General features: G+C 43.5%; 1 protein-coding gene across 8 annotated transcripts in view; it reads right to left on the bottom strand.

Moving 5' to 3' along the window:
* The window catches only part of QTRT1 (queuine tRNA-ribosyltransferase catalytic subunit 1), a 353,595-nt gene that overhangs the window by 164,374 nt on the left and 174,645 nt on the right, over positions 1-14,576 (bottom strand). For all 8 annotated transcript variants that reach the window (XR_012234469.1, XR_012234470.1, XM_073587543.1 and 5 more), the window contains exons 6-9: positions 14,416-14,464; positions 11,028-11,087; positions 3,863-3,937; positions 594-677 (exon numbers count right to left, since the gene is read on the bottom strand). Coding sequence is in view for 6 of the 8 variants with exons in the window: in XM_073587543.1 (XP_073443644.1) it covers positions 594-677; positions 3,863-3,937; positions 11,028-11,087; positions 14,416-14,464 (268 nt within the window). In the remaining 2 variants the exon portion in view is untranslated. The remainder of the gene's footprint in view (positions 1-593; positions 678-3,862; positions 3,938-11,027; positions 11,088-14,415; positions 14,465-14,576) is intronic.

Genomic DNA, 14,576 nt, shown 5'->3' with positions numbered 1-14,576 from the left:
TTCAGTGTGTGGGAAGGGAATTGACTAGTTCTTCTGACAGGTCCAGTCTTTGGGAAGGACCAGTCCTGCTGACAAGTCCAGTCTTTGGGAAGGGAATAGACCAGTCTTGCTGACAGGTTCAGTCTGTGGGAAGGGAATTGACTAGTCTTGCTGACAGGTCCAGTCTTTGGGAAAGGAACAGACCAGTCCTGCTGAAAGGTCCAGTTTGTGGAAAGGGAATAGACCAGTTCTGTTGACAAGTCCAGTCTGTGGGAAGGAAGTTGAGTAGTCCTGCTGACAGATTCAATCTTTGGGAAGGGGATAGATCAGTCCTGCTGACAGGTCTAGTCTGTGGGAAAGCAATACACCAGTCCTGTTGACAGGTCCAGACTTTGGGAAGGGAAGCAGATTTCTACCTCTTTATAATTAAATTTGTTAGAGCACTTAGTAGTGGGGGAGGGTACAAATTTGAGTTTTCATATAGGACGCTATAATTTTTCACATATGTACAACACTCCATCTGCCATAAATAATAATATGCCATGTTCTATGCAAAAACAGCAGGACCAAAGGAAGAAGAGAGAAATGGTCACCGACTAGTCAAAAAGTCTTACAATCATGTTCTCCAGAGCGTGCTTTGCCAGCCAGCAATTGAGGAAGACAGGGATGTAAAGACTTCTCAAAGGCGGCCAAAAAACCTAAAAAACAAAACACACAGCAACAAGTGGGTAAAATTATTCAACACCAGTCACAACTAAAGCTGCATTCAAAATCCAGCACCTCATATGAAATGTATTTCTAGTTTAGAAAAAATATTGAATGCAGCTTTGGATGTGAGTGGAGAGCAGAACGTCATGGATGGTAGAGCACATCATTTGGAATAATGTTTTCGGTGGAAAAATTAGATATTTGTGCCCTGAAATTCATTATCACCGTGGCCCCAGCTCACTCCTGAGCACATTTCGTGTTAACTATCCACCCACTGGGCCGTAATAACAGCCTGCGCCTGATTACAGAGAGCGAGGTGACAGGGCAGGGCTCGTATACATCAGCCTGATGGATGTGGGATGTGAGTGGCAGCTGTACCCAATCCCAGCGGCACTTCACACACCACGAGTGGGCAGCAAGAGAATGGGCAAATGGCATTACCCGACAGGTGCTACTTAAAACGGAGGAGAGAGGCCAAGAAAAGGCAGGGAGGAGGGAAAGAAAGCAAACGTGCAGCACGGGAGGACTCAGCGCTGGTTATTGACGAGGGGCTTGTCATTTAGACCTTTGGTCCCTACCCTGTGCCTCTGCAACTATTGCAAAACTACAACTCCCAGCAGAATTACTCTAGGATGAAAACTTCTGCAACTTTCTAATATATGTCACCCTTGCTGTCATTGAACGGGAGCATTTTTGACGCTACATAACTCATGGAACCCTAAGGGTGTGTGCACACACTGCGGATTCTGCTGTGGTTCCGCTGCGGGTCCGCAGCAGTTTTTGCTGCTGTGTACAGTACCATTATTCCCTATGGGAATAAAAAACCGCAGTGTAGACGGTGCGGATTTTTCCGCGCGGTTTTTCTGCGGTTTGGAAACCGCAGAAAGAATTGACATGTCAATTTTTTCTGCGGAATCCGCAGCGGTTTGCCATCTCCTCCATTGTGGAGATGAAAAACCGCAGGCTAATCCGCAGGTAAAACCGCAGGTCTTTTGACCTGCAGATTTACCTGCGGATTTTACAAAATCCGCGCGGCCAAATCCGCACCCCATTCCGCAGCGTGTGCACGTAGCCTTAGTCTACGTTTGCACATCGACTTTGGCCATGGTAATTGGTGTAACTAGAGTTGAAAGGGCCCCAGTGCAATTTGGATCTGGGCCCCCACTTGCATGTTGTTCAGATGTATGGGCCTTTGTAGCATTCCAGATCTTTTAAAAACAAACGTGTTCGCCCCCGAGTAATAATATTGCCCATTCTGTAATAATGTCCCCATCCTGTAATTATGTCCTTCATCTTGGGTCTCTTCCTGGTATAATATTCCCATCCTGGGCCCCCTCCTGGTATAATGTCTCCCCATCCTGGGCCCCCTCCTGGTATAATGTCTCCCCATCCTGGGCCCCATCCAGTAATAATACCCCCATCCTGTAATTTTGTCCCCATCCTGTAATTGTGTCCTCCACCTTGGGCTCCTTCCTAATATAATGTCCCCTGATCCTAGGCCCCTTCCAGTAAAAATATCCCCCATGCTGTAATTATATCCCCCATCCTGTAATTATGTTCTTCTTCTTGGGCCCTCTCCTAGTATAATGTCCCCCGATCCTTGACCCCTTCCAGAAATAATATCCCCCATCTTTAATTCCCCATCCTGTAATTAAGTTCTTCTTCTTGGGCCCTCTCCTGGTATAATTTCCTTCCATCCTGGGCCTCTTCCAGTAATAATATCCCCAATCCTGTAATCCCCATGCTGTATTTATGTCCCCCATCATGTATTTATGTAGGCCCTCTCCTAGTATAATATGCCCCTCCATCCTGGGCTCCTTCCAGTAATAATATCCCCAATCCTGTAATTTGCCATACTGTAATTATGTCCCCATCCTGTAATTATGTCCTTCATCTTTGGCCCCCTCCTGGTATAATGTCCCCCCATCCTGGGCTCCTTCCAGTAATAATGTACTCCATCCTATAATTATGCCCCCCATCCTGTAATTATGTCCTTCACTTTGGGACCCTTCTTGGTATAATGTTGCCATCCTGGCCCCTTCTTGGTATAATGTCCTCCATTCTGGGTCCCTTCCAGTAATATTGTCCTCTGTTCTGCCTATGTTCTGATGTAGCGATCCTCGGCCGTATGGTCCTGACTCGACTTGAAGGACCCCGGTTCAGTGGCCTGATTGGTACTCCGCGGCTGTAGGACAGAAGCCACCATGACACGGCTGCCGGGTGATGATACGATGATTTAGCTCTGTGAGCATTAATCAATGACAATACTGCGCCCCGCAGCTGTGTACTCTGAGTCCAGGCATGACAGGTGGCTGATGTTTCTCCAAATATGAACTCTTTGTAGCCGTTCTTCTCTGTCTGTTGGGCTTCGAGAACTCCCCACGCCCCCGAGGGACATTCAGACCTCACTTCTAATTAGCTAAATTAAAAAAAAAAAACATGAAAAAAGAACTTATGTGGCTTATGGGCACAACTTCACTCCCTAGAGTTGTAGCTTGAAAGGGTGTGAATACATTTGCAACTACTTTTTCTATTGTTTCAATGCAAAAAAAAACATTTTATGTACACAGTTTCTATGCAGAAAAATGTGTCTCTGTGGTAACAGTCTGAAATAGAAGTCTCACAGAAAAAAAACCATATTGTACCATGCTTCACCCATAGTGTGACTACACAGATGGCACACCATTACAGGCAGCCATGACTGGTTTCTCCCCAACTTTCCGGGAACGAGATATCGCTATAACAAAACACATTTTGTAGACTCCTATTTATGTGCTTAAAAGGACTATTAAACCTCTGTCGGAATTTTTTTTTCTTTTTTTTTTTTCCAAACTGGCTTTGGCTGGGGTGCTAATAAAATAGCCTGCTAGTATTAAATACGTCACCTCTGTAACCTGGGATGGAACAAACAGCGTTAACAGCGCTAAAAATAAGCGACTTTCTGTAACCCCGCACCTACATTCCCATATAAAAAGCTTTTATTCCACATGAATGGCTGTCAGGAAAGGTACATTGTGGACCTCTGCTCACAACCTGTCTGCGGATTAATATGGAAAGCCCGAGGTGGGTGGGGGGCTGCCATCAGGGGGGATGCGCGGGTCAGCGGCTCTGCATGGGAGAACAAGGGTGAAAAGGGCAATGAACGAGTGGAGGGGGAGGCGGGATTGGTACTTACAGTAACAAAGAACGGCAGAGTATTGAACATCTCGAGAATAAACGGAAATCTCAGCAACTGCTCCCAAATATTGCCCTGTAATATAGCAAAAAATGTATGTATAATACATAATATATAACATATAAAGGGGATGTCCTTATTAGTTTCACAGCAAGGCTGCAGAAAAAAAATAACACAAAATTATCCTCTAAAATTAAAAAAAAAAAAAAAAAAGTGTGAAACAGCGCCACAACTGCCTACAGGTTGTGTCTGGTATTGCAGGTCAGCTCTATTGAACTGAATAATAGGAGAGTAAAACATTTAAAGTGTGGAGCTTTTTTAAATATGTAAACAGGAGTGGGTTTTTTTTATTTTTTATTTGCAACCCCTTTAAGTTATACTTCTAATTTCAATACAATGACTAAAGAGGAGTTGACTAAAAGGGTTTTTCCAGCTTTGGGGATAATTTTTTTTTTAGTTAAATTCATGTTTTTTGGGGCAAAAAAAAAATCACTGGAAAAACAATTATCTTCTAGGATTAGAAGAAAAAAAAAAAAGACCTGCGAAAAAGCGCCACAACTGTCTATTGGTAGGGTCTGGTATTGCAGGTAAGCGTCATTTAATTGAATAAAGCAGTGTTACAATACCACATTCAACCTGTGGACATCTGTGATGCTTTTTTTAAAGGAATAAATCAGCCATTTTTTTTTTTTCAATTCCATACAACCCCCTTAAGTTAGTTATCAAATTTCAAATTTTTTTACTTAAATGCATGGTTTTTTGGGGTTAAAAATCATTTTTTTTGCAATTGGGTATCGTTAATAATGTTTGCAAACTCTGTCTATCTCTGGCTGCAAAATTGTGAACCGCAACCCATTGGCCTTCTGGCAATGAGGTCATGGGGTTCTGATGGGTTGTCAGGATACCCGATGGCCTGAAATTATCAGAGTCCTCCCTATGAAGCTCAGCTTCTGGCTGCACTTCATAGGAGATCGTCATTTTGATTATGCAGTAGTACTGTAGTATATAAAAAGAAGCGATCAGGCAGGTTCAAATAATAAAGCACAAAAATAAAATATAATATATTTATGAAATAAAAAAATAAAAGTTAAAAAAAAAATCTTTTACTCTATCAAATATAAAGGAGCACAAAAAAAAGAAACGAAAAAAAAAAAACACCTTTTTTATACCAAAACTGTTAAGATGTAAAATGAAGTAATCCGTAAGGTAAAATGGAAAACTCTCATATGGCGATATGGATGGAAAAAGAATAAAAAGAAAAAAAGACAGCTCTGGGAAAAGGGAGGAGGAAAAAAGCAAAATTGCCTGACTGGGAAGGGGATGAATACCCTGTAATCGGCCGATCGTTGTAGGTGTGATGTCTCTAACCCCTGGTTGTAAACCATGTAAGGCCAGGATGGGCCGGCCCCCGCGGAGCCCATACAGGAGCACAGAGCCTCTCCAGGCCGCTATGCCCTAACGCAACATCTAGATGGGATTATTTTACCTAAAAATGTAAATTCTTAGCATCTTCACATACTTTGCTCTCTTTAATAAGCTGCCAACTATAGGAAAGTTACCTGGCGCCCATATGACAAGGTCCCGTCCTCCCCGTACATTAATAGGAATAAAAAGAGACTGAACACTTAAGACAACGAGGACATCGCGCCTAAAAGGGAATTACCTGTCCCTCACTGTCAAATCCAATTGTGCCGAGAACAGTAGGCGCTCAAATAGAACCTGACACCGTGTTAGGAACGGCGGAACGCACTAAATAAAAATAAATAAAGTGCGTTCGCCGCTCGGGGTCCACCGTGCACTAGGTGTTACACCGCTGCTAGATAATGACAGACGCACAATATGGCGGTATATCGCACACGGGTTGAACGTCACCCAAGTGCGGTAAGCAATCTCTGTTTGCTCACAGAGATGTCAGCAGAGGTAAACACAAAAGGCTGAGCCTGTTAGTGTCACAGGTCTCATGTAAATGCACACACGGTATCTGGTCACAGGAGCAGGACGCAAGACAGAGGAGCTGCGTCCGTCTAGACCTACCGTGCGTGCGGCGTCGCTACTGCGGGCGCCAAAGAGGGCTGCAACTGCAGCGCGGCGCAGGACACTGCCGCTGGACGACACAGCTACAAAGCAGGCGCTATGTCGGACACTAGCACTGTGGATGATGCTGTAGTGGCTTGAGGCTTGCCACGAGCTGGCGCTGACTCTAATCTAAGTCCCTGTACGCATTCGTAATATCAGAGGAAGGGGATCTTAATGAGTCATTCGCAGGTTCATACATCCATCATCTTTCACACAGTAGCAACTAGAGACAATACTAGCGCATGGCCGAACGGTCATGCGCGCTTTTTATAGCCGGGACCTTCTGGAAGCTTCCAGATCTCCGAGATGGACCAATTAGATCTGGAGCAGGACCTGGGCACATGACTCCCGATCTCCAATGGGAGATCATCTCGTGAGCATGCCCAGTAGGAGAACAGAGGGACTTAGTCTCTGGAGCGATCTGCTGCAAAGCAATCTCCTCTGCGGTAGATAGACAGCAGGAGACCGCAGAATGTGAGGCTCTGGATTCCTGCAGAGCAGATGCAGAAACCTGACGCCTAACACACCGTTTTATCCACGGAACATTATCTGTCTACACAGATCACCAAATCTCTTAATTACCCAAACTGCAAGTCACTGGCAGGCACTGTAATGTGGGGAGATAACCAAGGGGCAGGCAAAGATGCGGAACTATCTGAATACGTGAAAAATATTAAAATAGTCCACTTTTTAATGGCTAAGTGAAAAGATGGTAACACATAGCAGCTTTCGAGACACCTACGGTCTCTTCATCAGGCATAGCATAGGGCAGCACGGTGGCTCAGTGGTTAGCGCTGCAGCCTTGCAGCGCTGGGGTCCTGGGTTCGGATCCCACCAAGGACAACATCTGCAAGGAGTTTGTATGTTCTCCCCGTGTTTGCGTGGGTTTCCTCCGGGTACTCCGGTTTCCTCCCACACTTCAAAGACATACTGATAGGGAATTTAGATTGTGAGCCCCCATCGGGGACAGTGATGAAAATGTGTGCAAACTGTAAAGCGCTGCGGAATATGTTAGCGCTATATAAAAATAAAGATTATTATTATTATAGCATAACAGAAAACCTGAAGACTCTCATATTTATACACAACAGGGCACAGGAAAAATGCCATAATAAGACAAGTGACGTGAAGCAGAACTATCAGTGTGGGAAGAGGAGAAATAGTAAATATTGGAGGAGTTCACAGATTAGAAGTGAGAAGCTTTTATTGTCCCCTAATTGAGGTCTGGTCCAGGGTTGTGATGCCCCCACAAAGGCTGAGGAGCACATTCCTTAACTGATGTACAAAGAAATACATGGAACACAGTCATTCCTGCACTAAATGTGTCAAAGGCTGTCATAAGTTTGTGCTCCCTGATTCTTCTGTCTCTCTGGGATGTGAAGTTAGTTACCTTTTAGTTCCAGCAATTTGATGTCCATGATGCTTTGATCAGTAAATCCAGGAAGACCAATTATTTTATGTGTGGTCACCTTACGGATAAAGTTTCTGGATGGGTAGAGGGTATTCTTCAACTCCTGGTAAAGGATACACCGATCTGTATTCAAGACACAACTGACCTATTGAATAAACTACCAGCAACAGGTCGTCTAGCAGAAGAAACCATCCTGGCCATCATGGATGTATGGATGGTATGTTCCACATGGATGTATGGATGGTATGTCCCACACCAGGATGGATTAAATACCTACAAAGTGATAATGGAAAACTCAGGAACTGATAATGACTCGGTGGTGAAGCTTATAAAATTAATCCTCATCCATAATTACTTTGCATTTTGATGACAACATATATTTACAGGAGACAAGTACAGCAATGGGATGCAAAATGGCCCCACAATACGCAAATCTTTTCATGGCCAAGCTTGAAAGTGTCTTTTCATCCTCCGAGTCTTGTCCCATCAGGTCTCTGAGCTATTATCGATACATTGAACACCTTCATCAGTTTCATTCCACCATCAATTTAACACTCACTGAAATCAGCTTTTTGGACACCATCAACAGGACACAGAACAATAAAATAGAGACGTCCCTGTACCAGAAGCCAATTGACCATCCAACATACCTTAGATGGGACACTTTTAATGTAAAACATATAAAAAACTGTACTGTCTAAAGTCCGGCCATCAGTTTCAAGCAGATGTGGTCCAACCCTACAGATAGAGATGAACACCTTGGTGGCCTCAGAAAGACCTTTTTGAACAAAGGCTACCATCTAAGAACAATTGAAAATCAAATTGCAAGAAGCACCAGAATATCAAGGAATCATCTTCTACATTACAAAACTGAAGAAGAAAGGAAACTCTAGTAGTCACCTTCAATCCAATTCTGGAGCTGCTAAGGGGAGCCTTCAACTACAATCTCTGTTACAAAAAGTTGTCAGATTAAAATCTGTATTTCCAGACGCCCCCACATCTGTGTTTTAGGCGGCCCCTAAATCTAAGAAGCATCATTGTCAAAAGCTTCTTGTCCTCTACAACAGCTACAGGAACCTTTCCCAGCAACCAGAGAAAATGTAAAACCTGTCCATTTATAATGACCACGGACAAGATAAAGATCCCCAAATCACATCAGGACTACAAGATCCCAGGTACTTTCAGCTGCATCACATCTAATGGGGTGTACTTAATTATATGTACCAAAGGCTTAGAACAAGGATGAATTCTCTCTGCCACACAATAAAAGAAAAAAGAGATTTACCTGTGGCCAAACATTTTTAGATCCCTGAACACAGCACCATGGACATGAAGTTACTGGTATTGAAAGGTAACTTCAAATCTCAGAGAGACAGAAGAGTCTGGGAGCACAAACTACTGATGACCTTTCACACAACATTTGAGAATAATATTGGATAGGTATGAGATGTGTGGCGCCCCTGAGGGTTCAGTCACCACAGAGTTACTACACCTCCTCCTGAGGTGTGGTACCCCACCATCCAGGTAAGGTGGAGACTCCTGACCACGCTCCAGCACCTGCACCCCACACAGTAGTGTAGCAAAGCACCTTCGGCGGCTCCCTGCTCGGAGTATAGCAAAGCACCCATTGGTGGCTCCCTGCTTGGAACACGAAACGTGCTGGGAGGTGGGTGGAGTTAGATTACATTTCAAGGAGCGGGAAGAGTTTAAGTCAGTTAGTCAGTAGTTGGTTGGAGAGAGAAGAAGATCCCTAGAGAGAGGGATAGATGGATGGAAGTGCTGCAGCAGATCCCAGTGATCTGGGTCTGCTGGCACGGGAAAGGGAGAGAGAGAGAGCAACATAGACTGAAAGCTTGACTCTCCATAGAAAGAAAGGATTAGTACGGAACGTGAGGAGAAAAAGAGAACAGAGGACGTGGGTGAGAAGAGACCCTTCCTAGAAGTTCTAAGCGCAAGGCCGGGGCCCGGTCCCCGAGGTTGTACGGATACTAATGGTCCTGCAGCAGACACCGGAGGAATAGAAGTAGTGACCACTTTATTCTCACACAAGACTTGGGGGCACAACATCAACTGGATAGTGAGCCAGGACTTAGTAGCAAGGAGTCCCCGAAGCAGGCTACAGTCGTCTGCCGTACAAGTAGAGTTCATAGGAACACCAGACAGGAGGAACTCCAGTGTAACTCAGTACTAGGAGTACTTCATCTAAAGGCGCTATAAGAGGAGACGTTCAGAAAGGCACAAGTTGGCGGAGTGTTGGAAAGGAGTATTCCATCTGGCCTGGGGGTTGACTGAGTCCCAGACCCGGAGGACACGGCACGGAAGCGGGCACCTGTTTGTACAACAGACTGTGAGTAAAGCTTTGGAACTACATGCCCTGGTGTCCTCCACTTATTCCAGCGTCAACCTGCCTGGCACTGCTACATCCCCTGCGCCTGACACTACAGCACCTAAGTGTGACCATATCTACTCTGCCCTGGGACAACAGCCCTGCCTGTGGAGGGCTATACCATCACTGCTGCACCACACCATCTGTCCCAGAGGATCTGTCTGCAGCGTCAGCCTAACATCTACATTGCCGAACACCACAGGTGGCGTCACGACTTATTCATTCACACTGAACATTTACAATGGGCGCCCAGGGCCACGGGCTGGGTCACAGCTACCGTGACAACATCCATTGAGATCTACCGGTCCCGGTACCGAGTACCCTACAGCCCTGGGTGTGAGGGCGTCCCAGATGTATAGATAAGAAAAAACTAAGAAGAGAGATATTTAGGGGAAAAAAGAAGGAAAGAAAGAGAAAGAAAGAAAGAAAATTGATGACGAGAACAAAAAAGAAAGGAAAATAAAGAAAAAAAGAGAAAAAAGAAGAAAGAAGTGAAGGAAAGAAAGATGAAAAAGAGAAGGCGAAAAAAGGAAAGAAAAAGAAAGTAAGACAAGAAAACAGACAGAGAAAAAAGACAGAAAAAAAAAGAAAGAAAACAAGAAAAGAAAGAAGGAAAGGAAATAAAAAATAGAGAAAGAAAGAATGAAAGAATAAAGACGGGAAGGAAAGGAAAGAAAACAAATAAAAAGAGAAAGAGATACAAATGTAAGATGAAGAAAGAAAAAAGAGAGAGAAAAGAAAGACGGGAAGCAAAAAAAGATGAACGAGATAAAAAAAGAATGGTAGAGAGTGGAAAAAGAGAGAAAGAAAGAAGGGAAAAAATATAGAAAGAATGAAGGGAAGAAAGACTTACTAAAGATTTGATGTGGAAGATAAAAGATGGTTATAGAGGTAAAGAGGAAATATGATACAGGAAGAGGGAAGTAAAATGATAGGGAAGGAAAGCAGAGGGGTGTCGAAAAAAGTGGGAGGAAAAGAATGAAGGAAGGGAGAGAAATAAATTGAGATTGAGGAAGACAAAGGATTTAGATGCTCAGTGAAAACTGAAGAGGGAAAGGATGAAGTGGTAGAAGAAAAAGTATAGGACAATGGTGGAGAAGAATTTGCATGTGGCTATTCAGGAAGGAGGTGACAGGAGATGGACGGAGACGATATAAGGAGGGGAGTGAAAGCTGATGTGTAACCTAGAAGACACAAGTGTGAACTCTCTGGGATTGTTGGAGCTGCAGATATGAAGCAGGTTAAATGTTTGGTAAAAAAAAAATACATGCGGCGTAGAGGACGAGGAATACCTTATATCCCAGGTAGGTGAGGAGCATTGTCTCCAGAAAGCTGATTAACGCAACGAGAACCTGGAGGAGAAAACACAGAACGGAGGCTGCAAGATTGCTCAACACTTGTATATAAAGGTGCGGGTGCCGTTATATTGGAAGGAGAGAAACAGAGACTAACACTATCCCAAGGGCAGCCAATTAATGCCACAGTGCCATATAATACTGCCATAGTGTGCACACATACAGTGGCATGTAAAAGTTTGTGATTGTGTGATACCGGAAGACCCAGTGACTGCGTGGACCACATCTTTTCACTTCCCGTGCCTCCTTGGGCAGGAGGCGTCTGTGTAAAACCGTACCAATCTGACCTTCTGGGTCCCCAGGGGGTGCGGAAAGTGGTGAAAGTGGAAAGACCACATTGCGTGATCTGTCTGACGCAATAGTGACATCAGGCAGGATGGCGAGGTGCGGGTTCATCACATCCCCTATCACCCCAACCTCACTAACAGTAATATCCCCTATCACAACAACCTCACTTTTACTCATGTCCCTTATCATGACATCGCTATTACTAATATCTCCTATCACTACAACCTCACTTCCAGTGGCATGTAAAAGTTTGGACGTCGTCTATTGTGGATTTTGCCCTGTGTTTAGGATCATTATCAATTTGTAGAAGCTGTCCTCTTTTCAATTTCAGCTTTTTTACACATGGAGTTATGTTTGCATCAAGACCTTGTTGAAATTTAATTGCATCCATTCTTTCCTTTATCTGCAAAATGTTTCCTGTGCCATTGGCTGCAAGACAACCTCCAAAGCATGATTGATCCACACCCCCATGCTTAATGGTTGGTGAGATGTTTTTTTACTGAAATTGAGGACACAGGAGAGGTTTTCTTCTGATGACTCTTCCATGAAGGCCATATTTGTGCAGGTGTCTCTGATCTGTAGAACAATGTACCACAAATGCAGAGTCTGCTAAATCTTTCTGAAGGTCTTTTGCAGTCCAGCAGGGGTTCTCATTTGCATCTCTAGTAATCCTACAATCAGCTCTCACTAAAATTTTGCTTGGTCATCCAAGCCTTATCTTGACTTCTTAATTACATTTCATACCAAGGAAAGGGCAACTTGAAAACGCTTTGCTATCTTCTTCAGCTTTACATGGACCACATAATAGTGCAATACAGGGACCACATAATAGTGTTATACAGGGACCACATGATAGTGATATACAGGGACCACATGATAGTGCTATATAGAGAGTACATAATAGTGCTATATAGGGAGTACATAATAGTGCAATACAGGGACCACATAATAGTGCTATGCAGTGACCACATAATAGTGCTATACAGGGACCACATAATAGTGCTATACAGGGACCACATGATACTGCTATTCAGGGTCCACATGATAGTGTTATACAGGGACCACATGATAGTGATATACAGGGACCACATGATAGTGCTATACAGGGACCACATAATAGTGCTATACAGGGACCACATAATAGTGTTATACAGGGACCATATGATAGTGATATACAGGGACCACATGATAGTGCTATACAGGGACCACATAATAGTGCTATACAGGGACCACATAATAGTGTTATACAGGGACCATATGATAGTGATATACAGGGACCACATGATAGTGCTATACAGGGACCACATAATAGTGCTATACAGGGACCACATAATAGTGCTATACAGGGACCACATAATAGTGCAATACAGGGACCACATAATAGTGCTATATAGGGACCACATAATAGTGCTACACAGGGACCACATAATAGTGCTACACAGGGACCACATAATAGTGCAATACAGGGACCACATAACAGTGCTATACAGGGACCACATAATAGTGCTATATAGGGAGTACATAATAGTGCTACACAGGGACCACATAATAGTGCTATACAGGGACCACATGATAGTGCAATACAGGGACCACATGATAGTGCTATATAGGGAGTACATAATAGTGCTACACAGGGACCACATAATAGTGCTATACAGGGACCACATAATAGTGCTATATAGGGAGTACATAATTGTGCTACACAGGGACCACATAATAGTGCTATACAGGGACCACATGATAGTGCAATACAGGGACCACATAATAGTGCTATACAGGGACCACATAATAGTGCAATACAGGGACCACATAATAGTGCTACACAGGGACCAAATAATACTGCTATACAGGGACCACATAATAGTGCTATACAGGAACCACATAATAGTGCTATATAGGGAGTATATAATAGTGCTATACAGGGACCACATGATAGTGCTATACAGGGACCACACCACATGATAGTGCTATATAGGGAGTACATAATAGTGCTACACAGGGACCACATAATAGTGCAATATGGACCATATAATAGTGATATACAGGGACCACATAATAGTGCTATAGGGAGTACATAATAGTGCTATACAGGGACCACATAATAGTGCTATATAGGGACCAAATAATAGTGCTATACAGGGACCACATAATAGTGATATACAGGGACCACATAATAGAGTTATATAGGGAGCACATAATAGTGCTATACAGGGACCACATAATAGTGCTATAATGGGACCACATAATAGTGCTATAATGGGACCACATAATAGGGCTATACAGGGACCACATGATAGTGCTACACAGGGACCACATAATAGTGCTACACAGGGACCACATAATAGTGCTATAATGGGACCACATAATAGGGCTATACAGGGACCACATAATAGTGCTATACAGGGACCACATGATAGTGCTACACAGGGACCACATAATAGTGCTACACAGGGACCACATAATAGTGCTATACAGGGACCACATAATAGTGCTATACAGGGACCACATAATAGTGATATACAGGGACCACATGATAGTGCTACACAGGGACCACATAATAGTGCTATACAGGGACCACATAATAGTGCTATACAGGGACCACATAATAGTGCTATACAGGGACCACATAATAGTGCTATACAGGGACCACATAATAGTGCTATACAGGGACCACATGATAGTGCTACACAGGGACCACATAATAGTGCTACACAGGGACCACATAATAGTGCTATACAGGGACCACATAATAGTGCTATACAGGGACCACATAATAGTGATATACAGGGACCACATGATAGTGCTACACAGGGACCACATAATAGTGCTATACAGGGACCACATAATAGTGCTATACAGGGACCACATAATAATGCTACACAGGGACCACATAATAGTGCTATACAGGGACCACATAATAGTGCTATACAGGGACCACATAATAATGATATACAGGGACCACATGATAGTGATATACAGGGACCACATAATAGTGATATATAGGGACCACATAACAGTAATATTCTGTGACATTTACCTGAAGACCCCATAAAGGAACTGGTCTGTTTACCCAAATAATAGGAGTCCTGGAAAATAAATCATTTTCTTTATTAGTAATACGTCAATTGACGTTTTGGAGAAGATTTCAGTTTTGCTCCATGGACATGTCAGGTCCTCCAGGCACAAATGTTATATCAG

The sequence above is a fragment of the Dendrobates tinctorius genome, unplaced genomic scaffold (assembly GCF_039654945.1).
Source record: "Dendrobates tinctorius isolate UK_male_01 unplaced genomic scaffold, ASM3965494v1 ptg000099l, whole genome shotgun sequence".
In the NCBI taxonomy this organism is placed as follows: Eukaryota; Metazoa; Chordata; class Amphibia; order Anura; family Dendrobatidae; genus Dendrobates; species Dendrobates tinctorius.
This window is presented reverse-complemented; position numbering and strand designations above follow the sequence as displayed.